This window comes from Nerophis ophidion, linkage group LG05 (genome assembly GCF_033978795.1).
Source record: "Nerophis ophidion isolate RoL-2023_Sa linkage group LG05, RoL_Noph_v1.0, whole genome shotgun sequence".
In the NCBI taxonomy this organism is placed as follows: Eukaryota; Metazoa; Chordata; class Actinopteri; order Syngnathiformes; family Syngnathidae; genus Nerophis; species Nerophis ophidion.
In genome coordinates, this window is record NC_084615.1 from 51,191,587 (window position 1) to 51,206,389 (window position 14,803).

General features: G+C 43.3%; 1 protein-coding gene across 2 annotated transcripts in view; it reads right to left on the minus strand.

The window, feature by feature from the left end:
* The window catches only part of LOC133553335 (sorting nexin-14-like), an 18,670-nt gene extending 5,578 nt beyond the window's left edge, over positions 1 to 13,092 (minus strand). The window contains exons 1-13 of one of the 2 annotated variants that reach the window (XM_061901422.1): positions 12,792 to 13,092; positions 12,554 to 12,697; positions 8,840 to 8,960; positions 8,674 to 8,747; positions 8,501 to 8,579; positions 7,882 to 7,925; positions 7,730 to 7,817; positions 7,579 to 7,663; positions 7,353 to 7,509; positions 7,220 to 7,295; positions 7,109 to 7,153; positions 6,967 to 7,047; positions 4,252 to 4,369 (exon numbers count right to left, since the gene is read on the minus strand). In XM_061901422.1, coding sequence (XP_061757406.1) covers positions 4,252 to 4,369; positions 6,967 to 7,047; positions 7,109 to 7,153; positions 7,220 to 7,295; positions 7,353 to 7,509; positions 7,579 to 7,663; positions 7,730 to 7,817; positions 7,882 to 7,925; positions 8,501 to 8,579; positions 8,674 to 8,747; positions 8,840 to 8,960; positions 12,554 to 12,684 — 1,099 coding nt within the window. In that variant the 5' untranslated portion in view covers positions 12,685 to 12,697; positions 12,792 to 13,092. The remainder of the gene's footprint in view (positions 1 to 4,251; positions 4,370 to 6,966; positions 7,048 to 7,108; positions 7,154 to 7,219; positions 7,296 to 7,352; positions 7,510 to 7,578; positions 7,664 to 7,729; positions 7,818 to 7,881; positions 7,926 to 8,500; positions 8,580 to 8,673; positions 8,748 to 8,839; positions 8,961 to 12,553; positions 12,698 to 12,791) is intronic. The other variant, XM_061901423.1, reaches the window with a different exon arrangement.
* Positions 13,093 to 14,803: the final 1,711 nt, after the last annotated feature.

A 14,803-nucleotide genomic window follows, 5' to 3' on the forward strand; every position in this document is an offset into this window, starting at 1 on the left:
TTTATAAACATTATATACTTTTACATTTTTTAGACACAGGAACCAGCTATGCCCGATGATGTCACCACGAAATAAAGCTCATAATCCTAAAAAAAACACATATTTCATGATTATGAATATATATGGTATATTTATTTGTTAGAGCCTAAATATGAAACTTTAGTGCTGTATCCATGTATTTATATTGTCCATGTAGTGGGTCATTGAAGAATTGTTTACTTTGATCATTTTAATTGAATGATAAAAATATATAAATATATCAGGATAACAGTGCCACAGTAAAAAGTATTTTTTAGGACTTAAAACAACTACTTTTTTTTCAATGCATTTAGAATTCTGGAGTTTATAACACTTTGAAGTGCAAATGTTTAAATATCACGCAACATGTATTAAGAATATTATATTATCACTACTCAAATATCTATATAAGATCAACAATTGTTCTCAAGAGCCTTAAAAATATTGCACCTGATGACTACTAGTGTTATGCAACACAATGTCAGTTATGCCTTACTTGACAGAATAAATACATATATATAAAATAAATACATTATCATACGTGATTTGGACAAAGCAACAGTTCTCTGTCAACATGGAGCTGACACTACGATTGGTCTAATATTGACATTCATATAGTTTTTATTAAATATGACATTACTTAGCTCTTTTAAAAATGTTATATTGCTTAATGTAATAAACATCCATCCATCCATCCATCATCTTCCGCTTATCCGAGGTCGGGTCGCGGGGGCAACAGTCTAAGCAGGGAAACCCAGACTTCCCTCTCCCCAGCCACTTCGTCTAGCTCTTCCCGGGGGATCCCGAGGCGTTCCCAGGCCAGCTGGGAGACATAGTCTTCCCAACGTGTCCTGGGTCTTCCCCGTGGCCTCCTTACCGGTTGGACGTGCCCTAAACACCTCCCTAGGGAGGCGTTCGGGTGGCATCCTGACCAGATGCCCGAACCACCTCATCTGGCTCCTCTCGATGTGAAGGAGCAGCGGCTTTACTTTGAGTTCCTCCCGGATGGCAGAGCTTCTCACCCTATCTCTAAGGGAGAGCCCCGCCACACGGCGGAGGAAACTCATTTCGGCCGCTTGTACCCGTGATCTTATCCTTTCGGTCATGACCATAGGTGAGGATGGGAACGTAGATCGACCGGTAAATTGAGAGCTTTGCCTTCCGGCTCAGCTCCTTCTTCACCACAACGGACCGGTACAACGTCCGCATTACTGAAGACGCCGCACCGATCCGCCTGTCGATCTCACGATCCACTCTTCCCTCACTCGTGAACAAGACTCCTAGGTACTTGAACTCCTCCACTTGGGGCAGGGTCTCCTTCCCAACCCGGAGATGGCACTCCACCCTTTTCCGGGCGAGAACCATGGACTCGGACTTGGAGGTGCTGATTCTCATTCCGGTCGCTTCACACTCGGCTGCGAACCGATCCAGCGAGAGCTGAAGATCCCGGTCAGATGAAGCCATCAGGACCACATCATCTGCAAAAAGCAGAGACCTAATCCTGCGGTTACCAAACCGGAAACCCTCAACGCCTTGACTGCGCCTAGAAATTCTGTCCATAAAAGTTATGAACAGAATGGGTGACAAAGGACAGCCTTGGCGGAGTCCAACCCTCACTGGAAACGTGTTCGACTTACTGCCGGCAATGCGGACCAAGCTCTGGCACTGATCGTACAGGGAACGGACCGCCACAATAAGACAGTCCGATACCCCATACTCTCTGAGCACTCCCCACAGGACTTCCCGAGGGACACGGTCGAATGCCTTCTCCAAGTCCACAAAGCACATGTAGACTGGTTGGGCAAACTCCCATGCACCCTCAAGAACCCTGCCGAGAGTATAGAGCTGGTCCACAGTTCCACGACCAGGACGAAAACCACACTGTTCCTCCTGAATCCGAGGTTCGACTATCCGACGTAGCCTCCTCTCCAGTACACCTGAATAAACCTTACCGGGAAGGCTGAGGAGTGTGATCCCACGATAGTTGGAACACACCCTCCGGTCCCCCTTCTTAAAGAGAGGAACCACCACCCCGGTCTGCCAATCCAGAGGTACCGCCCCCGATGTCCACGCGATGCTGCAAAGTCTTGTCAACCAAGACAGCCCCACAGCATCCAGAGCCTTAAGGAACTCCGGGCGGATCTCGTCCACCCCTGGGGCCTTGCCACCGAGGAGCTTTTTAACTACCTCAGCGACCTCAGCCCCAGAAATAGGAGAGTCCACCACAGATTCCCCAGGCACTGCTTCCTCATAGGAAGACGTGTTGGTGGGATTGAGGAGGTCTTCGAAGTATTCCTTCCACCTATCCATAACATCCGCAGTCGAGGTCAGCAGAACACCATCCGCACCATACACGGTGTTGATAGTGCACTGCTTCCCCTTCCTGAGGCGGCGGACGGTGGTCCAGAATCGCTTCGAAGCCGTCCGGAAGTCGTTTTCCATGGCTTCCCCGAACTCTTCCCATGTCCGAGTTTTTGCCTCCGCGACCGCTGAAGCTGCACACCGCTTGGCCTGTCGGTACCTGTCCACTGCCTCCGGAGTCCTATGAGCCAAAAGGACCCGATAGGACTCCTTCTTCAGTTTGACGGCATCCCTCACCGCTGGTGTCCACCAAGGGGTTTTAGGATTGCCGCCCCGACAGGCACCAACTACCTTGCGGCCACAGCTCCGATCTGCCGCCTCGACAATAGAGGTGCGGAACATGGTCCACTCGGACTCAATGTCCAGCACCTCCCTCGTGACATGTTCAAAGTTCTTCCGGAGGTGGGAATTGAAACTTTGTCTGACAGGAGACTCTGCCAGACGTTCCCAGCAGACCCTCACAATGCGTTTGGGCCTCCCAGGTCTGTCCGGCATCCTCCCCCACCATCGCAGCCAACTCACCACCAGGTGGTGATCGGTGGAAAGCTCCGCCCCTCTCTTCACCCGAGTGTCCATAACATGAGGCCGCAAATCCGATGACACAACTACAAAGTCGATCATGGAACTGCGGCCTAGGGTGTCCTGGTGCCAAGTGCACATATGGACACCCTTATGTTTGAACATGGTGTTTGTTATGGACAAACTGTGACGAGCACAAAAGTCCAATAACAAAACACCACTCGGGTTCAGATCCGGGCGGCCATTCTTCCCAATCACGCCTCTCCAGGTTTCACTGTCGTTGCCAACGTGAGCGTTGAAGTCTCCCAGTAGGACAAGGGAATCACCCGGGGGAGCACTTTCCAGTACTCCCTCGAGCGTTCCCAAAAAGGGTGGGTACTCTGAACTGCTGTTTGGTGCATAAGCACAAACAACAGTCAGGACCCGTCCCCCCACCCGAAGGCGGAGGGAGGCTACCCTTTCGTCCACTGGGTTGAACTCCAACGTACAGGCTTTGAGCCGGGGGGAAACAAGAATTGCCACCCCAGCCCGTCGCCTCTCACTGCCGGCAACCCCAGAGTGGAAGAGGGTCCAATCCCTCTCGAGAGAAGTGGTTCCAGAGCCCTTGCTGTGCGTCGAAGTGAGTCCGACTATATCCAGCCGGAATTTCTTTACTTCGCGCACTAGCTCAGGCTCTTTCCCCCCCAGTGACGTGACGTTCCACGTCCCAAGAGCTAGCTTCTGTAGCCGAGGATCGGACCGCCAAGTGCCCTGCCTTCGGCTGTCGCCCAGCTCACAATGCACCCGACCTCTATGGCCCCTGCTATGGGTGGTGAGCCCATTGGAGGGGTGACCCACGTTGCCTCTTCGGGCTGTGCCCGGCCGGGTCCCATGGGAACAGGCCCGGCCACCAGGCGCTCGCCATCGTGCCCCACCTCCGGGCCTGGCTCCAGAGGGGGGCCCCGGTGACCCGCGTCCGGGCGAGGGAAATCTGGGTCCATGATGTTTCTTCTTCATAAAGGTCTTCGAGCTGCTCTTTGTCTGATCCCTCACCGAGAACCTGTTTGCCTTGGGAGACCCTACCAGGGGGCTTTATGCCCCCGGACAACATAGCTCCTAGGATCATTGGGACACGCAAACTCCTCTACCACGATAAGGTTGCAGCTCAGAGAGGAGGTAATAAACACCAATATGAAAATATTGCCTTTTATTGACGGTCCAACACTAAATCCTTTAACTCATCAGCATATTCATGATCTAATTAGCATGACCATTTATGGATGATTGTGAGAAGACCAAAATTCACTGCAGGTTTGATTCAAATGAAGAGAAGTCGTAGGAGGAGGAGAAAAAGAAGATGATGTAGGCTCTCACCTACGGCCAAGCAGAACTGCAACACGTGCACGGCGCTCTCCTGCTTCAGAAAGTTCATGAAACGAAAGAGAAGGTCTTGCTGCTCCCTGATCTCCTTCAGCTCCAACTTGAGAACCTGCTGGATGGACATGCTAGTCTTCAGCTTGCAATGCTCGTGTGTGCCAAGCAGTGTTGGGACTAATGCGTTACAAAGTAACACGTTACTGTAACGCCGTTATTTGACGGTAACTAGTAGTCTAATGCGTTATTTTTTATATTCAGTAACTGAGTTACTGTTACTACATGATGCATCACTGCGTTATTTTAAGTTATTTTTTATGTAGTATTGGCTAGAAACAGAAGATCTGAGTGTGTTTTATTGGAGAGTTGCAGTGTCGTCCTTCTGAATCTTCTTGTGTCACAACGGGGAGAAGAGAAGAAGTGCGCTGTGTGTGTGTGTGGGTGTGGGGAGGGGGGGAGAAACACTAACAAAACATCATTGCGGGGCCGCAGTCGAGTTTCTTAACATGCATACTTGCCAACCTTGAGACCTCCGATTTCGGGAAGTGGGGGTGGGGGGCGTGGTGTGGGGCGGGGCGTGGTTAAGAGGGGAGGAGTATATTTACAGCTGTGTGCGCGCAGTTGTGCACTGCACTCTCTAAAAGCGTAGATGTTATTGTCACATATGCATGATTGATTGATTGATTGAAACTGTTATTAGTAGATTGCACAGTACAGTACATAATCCGTACAATTGACCACTAAATGTTAACACCCAAATTAGTTTTTCAACTTGTTTAAGTCGGGGTCCACGTTAATCATTTCATGGTACAAATATATACTATCAGCATAATACAGTCATCACACAAGTTAACCATCATAGTATATACAATTAGTTATTTACAATCCAGGGGTTGGGATGAGGAGTTTTGGTTGATATCAGTACTTCAGTCATCAACTATTGCATCAACAGAGAAATGGACATTGAAACAGTGTAGGTCTTACTTAGTAGGATATGTACAGCGGGCAGAGAACGTAGTGAGTTCAGATAGCATAACAACAAGTATATACATTAGAAATATATTCGATTATTTACATTAGGTTATTTACAATCCGGGGAGGAGGGTTGAAGTTGCCTGGAGGTGTTGCATAGAGGTGTTGTGGTGCATGTACAGTAGATGGCAGTATTGTCCTGTTTAAGAGTGTCACAACATTGCTGTTTACGGCAGACGAATGGCTTTACGGTAGACGAAAACGTGACTGCTGTTGTTGTGTGTTGTTATCGCGCTGGGAGCACGTTAATGAAACTGCCTAACAATAAACCCACATAAGAAACCAAGAACTCGCCCTCAAACATTCTACAGCTATAAAGTCATTGGGCAGGCATGCTATTTATATTGTGGAAAAGCGGACATGAAAACAGGCTGTTGACACGTCACTCAGGTCCGCATGGAGCTGGAGGGGGCGTGGCCTCCAGCTCCGCCTGAATTTCGGGAGAAAATTTTTCCCGGGAAGGTTTCGGGAGAGGCGCTGAATTTCGGGAGTCTCACGGAAAATCCGGGAGGGTTGGCAAGTATGTTAACATGGAGATAATCCCACTACTTTTCTTTTGTCGAGCACAAAGAAAAGAACATTTTGATTAAATGTAAGTTGTGTCTTGGATCAAAGATCCCATCTACAGGCCAAAACAGCAATTCAAATCTGCTGAAACAGCTACAAAAGCAACATGTTCGACAAAGCCAGTAAAGAGAGACACAGACTCTGATGCCACTTCACCTCCACCTAAAGATTTTAACAGAGGCACTGCTAGCCAGGACAACGTTGATAGAGCGTATGTGCTAGAAGACATGCAGGCTATTTCTACAGTGGAGTCACCCGCTTTCAGGCAGTTAATTAGCATGATACTGGCGTGAAAACAGCAAATGGCACAGAGAACATTTTCATGTACCTGGACAGTGAGGACATAAACATAAAAAGCGAGCTAAAGAAGACACTCCAAACTCAAACTCTGCCGCTGCTCATCATTCAGCACTGAAGGTACACACACACTGTCAATTATCTCATATACTGTTGCTCTTTCATTCTAGACTTCTAGAGTGTTTGATTATCACATCACTCTAAATGTATAGACTATAAAGTTCACAATCATAAAGAGGGATCCTAGTGGGCCAGGACAACCTTTCCTTATCTCTAAACTAAAACTGGGGAAATGCGTAGTGTTCTGGGCTTCAGTACAGTGTTGATCTCCCGAAGACATGATTTTATTTCACAATTCCTTGAGAGAAAAAAACGGCTGGTTAGTTGTGTATGTCATTTGTCCCTTCTTTGGGTGAAGCCAGGTTTACAGCTATGTGGTTATTATGCGGTTTGTTACTTATGTATGTTATGTTGCAGCTATTTAAAATAGTTTTCTCAATTTGTTCTATGTAGACCATATTGCTTAGCAAAGTTCAGTGAGGCAAATACATGTCAAGTTGATCAACAGATTGTATTATTCTACAGTGCAATAACAGTACTGAAATGAAGGCTAAAAAGGAATTAACGGAGCTTTAAAAAAAGGGGAAAAAATAAGTAACTAAATAGTTACTTTTCACACTTTTTGGTGTAAGTAACTGAGTTAGTAACCGAGTTACTTTTGAAATAAAGTAACTAGTAACTGTAACTAGTTACTGGTTTTCAGTAACTAACCAAACACTCATGCCAATTGAGAAGCTCATGTGAGAGCTGAGGACTGACCGTGGATTTCTTGTGGCTGCAGTCTGTGTATTTGTTAAGGAAAGGAACCAGAGCTGATGGAGCTTCTGAGGCAGCGTCTGTCTACACAACAAGCACACAGATTCAACTTAAAGACAAATGTGAAGACACTTCTGTGACTTACTGGCGTGTTGTCGATAAATTTCAGCACCATTAAGTTAACCGTGTCCTGCAAAGAAGTGAGAGCACAATGCAGTCAAAAAAGAGCAATTTGCAACAGCACAGTCTGACTCACCGGATCAGCTATTAAGTCCATGGTGGGTAGAAGGACAGAGCCGGCCATCACCTCCCTCAGCAGCAGCGCCAGAGACCTGGCGGGAGAAGACACTCAACAACCGGAACTTCCTCAAATTGAGGCGTGAGCCTACCTGCACTCTGTTGCTTTTGGAGGCATCAGGTACGGGAAGAGCATCTCGCTCAGCTTCCTGACGTACAGCAGCTCCTTCTTGCGGCTGCGCACAGCCACGTGGAGTTCAGCGCCGTACTCCTCCAGACATGCCTGCTGCAATGCACGACCTTGACGAGCTGTAAGGATGTTAAGGAGATTAATACAAAAAAAACTAAGGATGTCATTGAGCACACAAACAGTGTTACCTTTAGCTCCAGCTTTAACCAGAATCTCTATATGTTTGACTGCAGCCTTCATCAATTTGTCTGCAAACACAGCAGGTACGTCCACCTGCACACACAGCGATCATCTTTCATTTTACAGTTCCCGCATGGAAGCAGTGTAAAGATACATCACCTTCTGAGCTCGCCGCACCAACACGGACGCAAAGAAGCGAAAGCTCATGCGAAGTTCGTCAATACACGCCTCGTCATCTGTGATGTCACTGCAGCCCACAAGAAGACATTAAGTTGGACTTTGGGAGAAGAAAAACAAGCGCATGGACTCACCGATACCACGGGTACACAACGTTCTCCAGAACCAGCTCAAAGACCTGCAACCACAACAACACATGTTATTAATCAATACAGTATGTGTTGAATGCCATCAATGTTGGACGTGATCAGTGTTGGTGATCAGTATTGGTGATCAATGTCAGACATGATCATTGTTGGATGTGATCAATGTTGGTGATCAGTATTGGTGATCATGGTTAATGAGAAATATGGGTGATCAATGTTGGTGATCAGTGTTGGATGTGATCAAAGTTGGTGATTTATGTTGGATGTGATCAACGTTGGTGATCAGTGTCGGTGATCAATATTGGTGTTCAAAGTTGGTGATCAAGGGCGGACATGATCAGTTTTGGTGATCAGTGTTGGAAGTCTTCAATGTTGAACGCTATCCATATTAGCGATCAATGTGAGACATTTTCAATTTAGGTGATGGGTGTTGGATGTGATCAATGTTAGTGATCAATGTCAGTGATTAATGCTGGATGTTATCAATATTGGTGATCAATGTAGGTAATCAATGTTAGTGATAAACATTGGACATGATCAATGTCGATGATAAATGGAGGTGATTAATATTAATGATCAATGTCAGACATTATTAATATTTCCGGACCTCTGCTATGGAAGAGTCAATCTTAGAATGAATCTTCAGGCCCAACCAGGGCTGGTGGTTCTCCAGCAGCAACGTTGACCTTGAAAAAAAAACATGTACACATGCGCTACTAATGTCCACTAGGTGGCAGTAAGATGACACAGTTGTGTTGTCATGGCAACACAACAACATACCTGTGACGCTTGCATTTCACCTTCCCACACACTGCACAGCTGTGACCAGAAGGGAACAACTCTTGTTCCTGACGCTGTGATGGCAAGGAAACCATCATAATCATCTTTTTCATTGTCGTTGTCATTATCATCTTCACGAGACATGCCCACTTCCACTAAGACTCACAGGCTGTCTTGGTGTCCTGCTAAAGAAGACGTTTGGGAGCAGGGAGTTTGGTTCCAGAGCATAGTAGAACGTGATGACACCTGCCAGGAAGGACCAGAAGCCCATCAGGATGTGGATGTACCTGCAAATACAACAACCACATCATCACATATTCATCACAACATATATCGATTCATCAATATCACACATGCATGCCCCCTACTGGCTGTAAGCAGTACATGCATGGCATTGCCACTATTGATTCGCTATGACTACAGAAACCTGGATATATCATAAACATAACCATTAATAACCTGAAGGAAAAAAGAAGAAGCTGTCATATGAATACAGATTCAGATCATGCAACAAGTGATTGAAGGTGATATTGTGTAAGTAAAACAAAAAATTGTTTGAAACTTTATTGCCTCTTTGACATTTACGGGACATTAATTTACAATTCTGTCATCAAAAAATAAAAATGCATTTTTGTCAAAATGCATTAAAACAAAAACAATGATAGATGATGATGGTACAACAAATAATACACAAGCTATGGAAATACAAACAACTGCATTTAAATTAAACAAGAACGAGTTAGATTATCTTGAAATATTAGATCCAATTGTAAGATTTTTTTTAACTATCAATAAACTTAAAATATACATTTCAATCTGATTCCATGAACAATGGTTATAGTGTAGCACTTTGGGGCGGTATAGCTCGGTTGATAGAGTGTCCGTGCCAGCAACTTGAGGGTTCCAGGTTCCATCCCCGCTTCCGCCATCCAAGTCACTGCCGTTGTGTCCTTGGTCAAGACACTTTACCCACCCGCTCCCAATGCCACCCACACTGGTTTAAATGTAACTTAGGTATTGGGTTTCACTATGTAAAAGTGCTTTGAGTCCCTATACAAAAGCGCTATATAAATATAATTCACTTCACTTTATGACATTGTCGAGCTAATGAGATGCATTTTGACTGTTGTAATTTGGCTATTATTTTTGGCTGCGGTGGTGATGGAAGTGATGATATTAAATATTGTTATTATTGAGATTGTGATCATTTGGTTTGTTTTTGCTTATTTAAGGCTTTTAAAAATTACAATTACTATTGTCATTACTATTGTAACTGTTGTTGCTATTATTCATTAGTGTTTCCTTTTTTAGTTTTATATAACATTTATCCATCCATCCAACCCTCTTCTTCTGCTTAGTTAAGGTCGGGTCACAGGGAAAGCAGCCTGAGCAGAGAAACCCAGACTCCCCTCTCCCAAGCTACTTCGTCCATCTCCTCCCGGGGGATCCTAAGGCGTTTCCAGGCCAGCTGGGACATAGACATAGTCCCTACAACGTCTCCTGGTCTTCCCCGCGGCCTCCGACAGGTTGGATGTGACCTAAACACTTCCCCACACTTGTCTGTGAACCGATCCAGTGAGACCTGAAAATCCTGGCCAGATGAAGCCAGCAGGACCACATCATCACCAAAAGGCAGAGACCTAATCATGCAGCCACCAAACAGGATCCCCTCAACGCCCTGACTGCTCCTAGAAATTCTGTCTATAGATGTTATAAACAGAATCGGTGAGAAAGGACAGCCGTGGCGCAGTCCAACCCTCACTGGAAACAGGTCCGACTTACTGCTGGCAATGCGGACCAAGCTTTGACACCGGCTGAGTCTGGTACCCCTACTCTCTGAGCACTCCCCACGGGATCTCCCAATGAACACGGTTTAAGTGAATTAAAGTGAATTATATTTCTTTAGCGCTTTTTTCTCTGGAGACTCAAAGTGCTTTACAGAGTGAAACTCATTATCTTCATCTTTGAACTTCATTTAAACCAGTGTGGGCGGCACTATGAGCAGGTAGGTAAAGTGTCTTGTCCAAGGACAAAACAGCAGTGACTAGAATGGCAGAAGCGGAAATCTGACTAACAAAGCCACGCTGCCCCCAAAGTCCACAAAGCACACTGGTTGGGCAAATTCCCATGCACCCTCGAGGACCATGCCGAGAGTATAGGGCTTTTCAACAGTTCCATGACCAGGACTAAAACCACAATACTCCTCCTGAATCCGAGCTTCGACTATCTTGTATAGCCTCCTCTCCAGTATACCTGAATAGACCTTACCAGGAACCACGGTGGTTGGATCACACCCTCTGGTTCCCCTTCTTAAATTGAGGGACAACCACCCCAGTCAACCAATCTAGAGGCACCGCCCCGATGTCCATGCAATGCTGCAGAGTCTTGTCACGCAAGACAGCCCCACAGCATCCAGAGCCTTAATCAATTCCAGGCGGATGTCATCTACCCCCGTGGCTCTACCACCAAGGAGCTTTTTAACTACTTTAGCAACCTCAGCCCCAGAAATGAGTGTGATAAAATTCAAAACAATACCATGAGGTGGCAACTTGTCCAATGTATAGCCTGCCTTCCGTCCAATTGTATATCTGAGATAGGGAATAAGCGGTAAAAAATGGATGGATGGATAGAACAACCGTTTTTAAAATATGCTGAGTCATCACACCATGGAATTATCCATTGCAATAAGCATTTTAGCACAAAACCAACACAAACATACAGTATGTGGTATATTAAAAAAAAATGTAAGTTTAATATAATATTAATAAATGTATAGTATGACGGGGTATGACATTAAATTACATCCAGGCATGAGATGGGAGGTTGTGTGTGGAGTTAGTGAGTCCCAACTAACGTCAATAAAATGCACACAAAGAACCGTTTGCACCTTCTCTTGTGACTGGCGGGCGGTCAGCGCCATAAAGCTGAGTGGGTCCCTGGGTAAATGGGGCGCGGACAACCAACAGGACAGACTAAGTTCAACAGCCCAGTAAGACAATTAGTCTAGGAGAAGGATCTCTGATATAAAATACCCCTTCCAACCCGCACCAAGCCAGCGTGGAAGGTGTAGGCTAATAACCAGCAGGAAAAGTACGCCAAGAAGATGGCAGAAACATGCTGAGGCTTTCGTCCAACAGTGAACTGACAACGGCTGATGATGAATGTTAAACATATATAGTAAAAAGAGTACCATAAAGTAGATGTATCGCATGATACAGTAGATATATAGTATGGAAATATAATTATATTTCAAAAGAGATGAGACATTTCAACATAGTTCCAAAATCATTAATGCAAGAGTTTATAGCTATTGTTAATTTGCAACCTGTGACCCTAGCTGGGTTATTAAATAAATAACGTAATCTAGCAAAGTATACAATCAATTGATGCACAAAAACATTTCAAAATACAAGGTAGGACCTTAAAACAGCTACAATCAAGTGTTGTCTCTTTAGCCATGAATCGATTAACATGGACCCGCCTTAAACAAGTTGAAAAACTTATTTGGGTGTTACCATTTAGTGGTCAATTGTACGGAATATGTACTGAACTGTGCAATCTACTAATAAAAGTTTCAATCAATCAATCAAAAATTAAACTTTTGATGTGAACAGATTTGATTGATTGATTGATTGATACTTGTATTAGTACAGTACATATTCCGTACAATTGACCACTAAATGGTAACACCCGAATAAGTTTTTCAACTTGTTTAAGTCGGGGTCCACGTTAATCAATTCATGGTATTCATGGTATTAGTATCTGATATTGATAGTATTAAAAAGTACATACTGTATAAAGAATGCTCCAACGTTCATTATAACAGTGTGTTATGGTAATGTATACATTTATAGAGATTGATTCTTACGAGTTGATTTACCTGTTGAGCAGCAAGGTGAGTCCCAGCATGAAGACAAGCAGGAAACAGAAGACAGGATACTGACAGGCTGCTTTACAGACGACGTCCAGCCTCAGTGCTCGCTTTAAAGCCACCATAACACCGCCCACCATCCTAAAACAGGGCCTAAAAAACAACATGTACTTAAACATGTACTTTAAATGTACCTCAAAAAATGAAGTCGAGCTGCTAGCCAACTGGCTAACTGCTAACTACTTACGATGAAAGTAAGTACTCTTCACAAGATAACACAAATCATCGCCAATTCTCCTTGTATCGCCACCTCAAATTCACCAATTGACTTTGTTTAAAAAAATGTTTTTTCGTCATGGCAACTTTTGGAAGCGACTTTTTGAGAGCTCGTATGTTTATAATCCGTGCTCTTCTTCATCCTGTTTGGTTTGCCAGGTGTACTTGAATCAGAAAATGTCACCTGTATTTGAAATGACGTTCTATTTCATTGGAATTACAATAACTATTAAAACAACTGAGTTGAACTATTAAAACCATTAAGGTATTTTTTCAAGCTTAATTTAATTGGATAAAATAGCAAGCATCTAATCAACCCAACTTTTTTATCTATGCTCGGCGGAGCTTCAAGGAATGAAACGGAAACACTTTTAAGTCGGAAGTGTTAAAAAATACTTTAGAGATTGAACAGTGATTATAAATAATTGCTATTGATAATTTTATTATATCCTAGTTATGTTTTTAGTTCAGTTAAATTTAAATGTTTCGTGTATTGCACTCTAAACAGTTAACCCGGCTCTGCGTTCACTTATACGCACATGGCAACCCACAATTCACCTCGTCACTTCCGTTCAGTGTGAGTTTGCCCTGATAAAACAAAAGCGTGCCTATGGATTGATTGATTGATTGATTGATTGATTGATACTTTTTATTAGTAGATTGCACAGTTCAGTACATATTCCGTATAATTGACCACTAAATGGTAACTCCCGAATACGTTTTTCAACATGTTTAAATCGGGGTCCACGTTAATCAATTCATGGATGGATTAATAAACATCCATCCATCAATTACTACCGCATACAGTATTCAATGGTTGAACGTCATTCACGTCAATAATTTGACGTATAATTACTTTGTTGTTATTTTCAATTGTTTGTGTTTTTCCTTGCTTGTCCTGTATGGTTGCATTTTGTCAAAAGGGACAAGCGGTAGGAAATGGATGGATGTTGATACCAATGGAAATTAAATTAGAGTGTTTTTTCCCTGTATTTCTGTACATTCATTCCTTAAATAAACAAATACGCATTTTACTACATGGGGTCTACAAAGTTGTTAATGGTATGAAATAAATACATTAAAATGGATGTGACATTGTACCAGTTTTTGACACAGCTATTAATAGAAAAATACACAATATTTTAAAAACCCTGGCAAAAACACTACATTATTCAACGTTTTGCTTGGTTTGACGTTAAATGAAACTTGATTTAACAAATTATACATATACAATATTTAGATTGCTGTCTTTGCTTATCAGGCCCTCATAAACGTGAGCGAGGGGGTCAATCCTAATATGATTTGTATTGAAACAAAGCGTACTGTATCGACTTGATACTGATGAGATGATAGTTTATCGTCCATGTTTAATGCACTGAATATAAATATACTTTTATACATTGTACATTATATGTATTCACAATGTGTGTTTTAGCTTTATCGTAGACATTTGTATATTGCCTAAAGTCAGGAAATAAACACTTGGACATAATGATTTAAATGAGAGCCGAAGTACCGTGCTTTTCTATTTTGAACAAATTATGTATTTTGCTCCCACAATTTTAATATGTAATAAAAGGCAATACTTATATTATTGTGTTATAATATTTTACATTGTCTTAAATAATTGTGTTTACATATTGTTTTAAAGACTTGTAAAACGAATATTTGTTTAAGGTTTTATTCTGATTATAACAATGGTGAACAAAATAAATCACAAAATGATTTATTAATCTTGAAAAATATACAAGTATTTATTTGGTATGGGTCCGATACTACCAATTCAGTATCACTCAACACAATTGCGTTAGGACCCAAATGTCGAGGCCTCCCTCTAAATGCCTGAATAATACCGTAAAGCATTATGCGGTAGATGTAGGTATCAAATCACACACATACATAGACAATGGTATTTAATTACGTTTTGCTGTTACAGACAGAATTGTGTCCTTTCACAACATCATATGTTCATTTTGCATATAG